General features: G+C 44.6%; 1 protein-coding gene across 1 annotated transcript; it reads right to left on the bottom strand.

Annotated features, from left to right (window-relative positions):
* Positions 1-2,541: 2,541 nt before the first annotated feature.
* Positions 2,542-4,317, bottom strand: tent5aa (terminal nucleotidyltransferase 5Aa; the record flags this gene model as incomplete). The annotated part of the gene is made up of 2 exons (XM_080745505.1): positions 2,542-3,321; positions 3,889-4,317. 2 exons carry the CDS (start codon positions 4,315-4,317, stop codon positions 2,542-2,544), a joined length of 1,209 nt encoding a protein of 402 aa, XP_080601631.1.
* Positions 4,318-4,683: the final 366 nt, after the last annotated feature.

Raw genomic sequence — 4,683 nt, 5'->3', positions numbered from 1 at the left:
ATACATTGCCTGCGAAATCCACAGGACAGCATCAAAACGGACAGTCAGTTGGAAAAAGAAAACAGAATAGCAAATCAACAGAGCGGAGTATAATCAGAGGCAAAGATAAAGAGAAGACATACTTTTTTGAAACGAGAATTCCCCTTCGCAATGCAGAATTTAATTGAATGGAATTCTGGGCCTATAAGCTCGGCCTCTCACATAACAGTAATATCCATCTCTGCATTACTATTCCCTTTTACTTTTTACTGTATCTTGACGAGAGGTTGCAGTATAATTTGCAAAATAATTAGAAGGGGTGGGAAAAGGGAAGTATGTCATCTCTCTCTTTCTTTCTCTCTCTCTCTCTCTATATATATATATGTATATACAGTATGTTACTTTTAAAAGGTCTGGAAGTGAGGAAAAACACGATCCCCACAAGCCCCGCAAATCTCTTTGCAACTTACATCTCCTAAAGCTGGTGTCAATAATACATACAATTAATTAATATTTTCCCAACATTCAGAGAGCAACTGCTTAAACCAGATGCTTAAAACTGGGAGTGTTCCGGTTTCCCTAAAACGGGAGGACCTGCAGCATTGACCGTTGTGATGTAATTCATCCTAATAGAGAATGTTTGTACAGTAAAGCATACTGGCCCTGGGGGTAGAACCCCATCACCAGCTGCACCCATCTCTCCAGGCCCACTGACTCTCTCTTCCTTTCAATCTCCTCACTTGTACCCGTTGACGTTTTATTTCTCTCTTCCCCACTGTCCTTTTTTTTCACTCACTCACTCTCTCTCTCTCTCTCTCTCTCTCACACACACACACACACACACACACACACACACACACACACACACACACACACACACACTGTCTGTCTTTTTTGCTTACTCTAACACTGTTGCTCAGTGTCTTCCTTATCGTCGGTACAACACTTCATTCCTCTTCGACAAATGGGCTCATTAAACATCGGCACTAACAGCAGGTCAAATGGCACAACGCTTTGGGAGGGCTCAAGCTGACCCTGTCTACGGCCCAGCAAAGTTCAACCTCTTCAGCAGCAGCTGCGGAATTCCCTGCTAGGGTGCTACAGCAAATAACGTCCCATCATCTGAGGTGTCTCGGCAAATAGCACTCTGCGAGGGAGCACGGGAACACACATCAGCTCTCTGTCTCTGTCTCTCTGAATGCAGTCTTTCCACCTCTCTCTGTCTCTCCTCTGTCTACCGTGAGCTTAATGAACAAAGATGAAGAGCAAAAGAGAAGCACCACTACTATACAAATGAATACAGGAAACTGTGTGTGAGTGAAACTCCATGATTTAGCCTCTTGTCATCCCTGAAATATGACACGCTACATCCACTGCCTTCTCGATAGGACTGAAAAAGAAACGATATCAATCTGACAGGTAACATGGCAAAAGCACAGGCTAATACCTTTGCAGGTTGTGTAAGTGTAATAATGAGTTTGGGCATCCCAAAATATCTGCAAAGTAAACCCAAATCTTCCAACAACCTGTCAATTGGATATTTGACATGCCCCCTCTCAAATCAATACAATAACTGCAGGATATTCCTTTTCATCCAAGTACATCAACACTGACTGTGCATGAATCATAATTTCACGTATACATTCACAAGCCTCTGGGGTGCTATTGTCTTGTGTGCCTGGCTATACACAGAGTGGGGTGAATTCACAAAAATGATAATGGCCTTCTCATTCTTTTTCTCTGCCTACAGAGAGGCAACATTAGGCACTTAAAACACATGTTCACATATACAAATAAAGTTAGTGTTTTCCCTGTCAAAAAGGGTGTTACTTCTAGAAACAATCAAAAATCTTTGGTCTGTAAACAACCACAATAATATCCAAATACTAGTTAGGATGCCAATGTGCCATCCACAACTGGTAATGAACTCTCTCCTCAGCTCCACTGACGTCAAGCAGAGTCTATATATGCTATTCTTTTGTGACCCCTGCGCAATTGGTACTCCGATCTGGAGTGTGTGAGGATGCTAGCGATACACCCTGAGAAAGCTGGGGTGCTTCTTCCTCTCTTAGAGCAGTAGCAGCTGTCAATTGCTGGGCACTGATGCAGCCATTTATTTGGTCTGCCATTGAAACATGCTGGCTAATCAGTTCTTGACAGAATCGATCAGTCTGGGAAAGTGTCAGTAAAAATTCTGCTGCTTGCTTTCATGGCCATCACTGTTTTGCATCAAGCCAGTATTCCACATTGCCCAATAGCCTTTGCCAAACTTGGCTGGGGCATGGCAGGAAGCATTGGCCCGAGAGAAGAAATTAGGTCTTCACAGTAACTCTTCTGTTCTGATGATTTAAAACACTGACCTTAAATGAACTAAGAGCCAACTTTACCTTTATACCCTTCATACTCAACGTATGAACAAAAACACAAGCTTTGATGCAAAACATTAAGATGGGGATTCTGTAAACCTTCAGCTGCAAAACTGTACAAATTGGAGCGAGTGACTGAGCAACTCCACTCCTGCTTACACTTACTCTCTCCCCTCCTACTTCTCTCAGCACTGGCTCAGTTGCAGGGCAGCCAGGTGGAGTAAGCAGGCTGCTGACAAGCAAACACTGGCTGTACCTGGGCTATGTAGTAGTTGCTGAAGTTACCGTCTGCTACATAAGGGGCTGGTTGGTAGTAACAAGTAACGTTGGCCACATTGGGGATGACATTCTGCTCTGCAAGCACGCGCACCGCCAGCATGGCTATCAGGCCCAGGGTCTGCCGCCTCTCATGTCCCATCAGGCACACTGTGCTCTCATTGACCACCCCGTAGAGGGTCATCAGGTAATCATACTTGCGGTCCTCCAGGCCCACAAAGTGGTTCTGAAGGTAGGACTCCAGCTTGCGCTGCTGCTCGCCAATGTCAGAGAAGTCGATGAAGAAGCGCGAGCACATGTAGCGCTGCAGTAACTTCATCTCAGGCTCCGAGTCCGCGCGGAAGCCCCTCACGAGCAGGTGGCAGTACTTTAGCAGACCACCGCCACGGATCTCCTCCGGGTTCCGAGTGCAGATGACCTTGTGGCGCAAGTGGTCCAAGGCTTCGCTGAAGTCCCCGTACACGCTCTCGCCCATGATGGTCGGGTGAAAGGTCTCTGCCATTGGGTTCTCCGAGCACTCATAGAACAACAGCAGGGAGTCCAGCTTGATCTGGAAGGAGTCCACGCTGAACTCGAACTGCCGCCGGAGAGAGTCCACGAACTTCAGCTCCACATTTTTACCCCGGTTGTTGGAGAGTGAGATGAGGCTCCAGCGGTCAGAGTCGTTGCACACCTTCACCATCTTCTGCACATATGCCTCCTGTGTGTGTGTGTGTGTGTGTGTGTGTGTGTGTGTGTGTGTGTGTGTGTGTGTGTGTGAGAGAATGAGTGACAAGAGGAGAAAAACAAAAAGATGGAGAATATTTAGCCCATGTTAAGTTTCATGATATAATGATATAGATAAAACAGCTTATCTTAGTGTTAATGTTGCATCTCTTGTACAATATATATATATATATATATATATATATATATATATATATATATATATATATATATATATATACACACCATGATTTGTCTCAGTTTACAAGATTAGTTAGTTTTTCAATGGGCAACGATAGGATGTTGACCCCAGCAATAAAGGACATGCAGTATAGGCTACTTGCCCTAGAATATAGGATCTAGATGGCTGAGAACTGGATCCCTTGTAAATTGGTTTAACTCAATCCTCTTAACCACAGAAAATCAACATTTTACTATCACTTAACTAATCTAATTGCATTTCAAGCCGTGCGTAATGGGCTCTAAATATGAACTGTGCGCAAATTTAACAATACTAATACAAAAAAGGAAGGGGAAAAATGTTGTTAAAGTTTGTATGTACCTTTAACGTTAAAGGCGTTATTTTCTCTTTATTCACACAGTCGGGTAAGAAATCCAGAAGACAGTCCAAAACGATGTCCTTTACAGTCTGAAAATCACTTTCTCCCTTCATATCTGCGCAGAATATTAGGTCAAGGTCCTTATAACCCAGTCCGCTATCCCCGTGGAGAATGTGGCTGGCCGCAGAGCCATTTAACCGCACATCCCTCACATGAATCTTCTTCTCTTCCATTCGACTACGAACCACTTTGACGATTTGCCGGGGCTTCATCTCCAGAGTGGGGAAGTTCCCCCGGCCATGGATGGGGATGGTCTCCGTAAGGATAGCATCAAGGCGCTGCACTTGCTCCCAGTTAAGGACGCTTAGGACATTACTCGCTTCAGCATCGGACACAGAGCCGGTCGTGGAGCTACTCTCGTCCTCTGACATTGTGGAAATTAATAACAGGAACTGCGAAGAAGATTTGATCAAGTCTCTCAAGAAAGTAAAACTGAAATGTCGCGAATTCAAGCACAAAATTGACAAAGTTGTGCGGTGTTAATTTCATTCACGACTGTAAACTGACTGAAGTAAAAAAAATGCAATTAAATAAAGATAAAAGTAACTGTTAAGGCAGATGGTGAATGCTGCGATGCGCTGTGCGCAATACGTGGGTCCAGCAGTGGGAGAGTCGCGCAGTAGTCGATGACCGTGGAGGAGTCACTGTGAACCGTGCCGTTACTTTCTCTGGTTTCGCCTTGCTTTTAAAACGCGTGAAGCATTTCCTCTGGTGGCGCTGCTAATGTGTCTGAGCGC

This window comes from Nannobrachium achirus (genome assembly GCF_963921795.1).
Source record: "Nannobrachium achirus genome assembly, chromosome: 2".
NCBI classification, from domain to species: Eukaryota; Metazoa; Chordata; class Actinopteri; order Myctophiformes; family Myctophidae; genus Nannobrachium; species Nannobrachium achirus.
The sequence above is the reverse complement of the archived record's forward strand: the minus strand, read 5'-3'. Positions and strand labels throughout refer to the sequence as shown.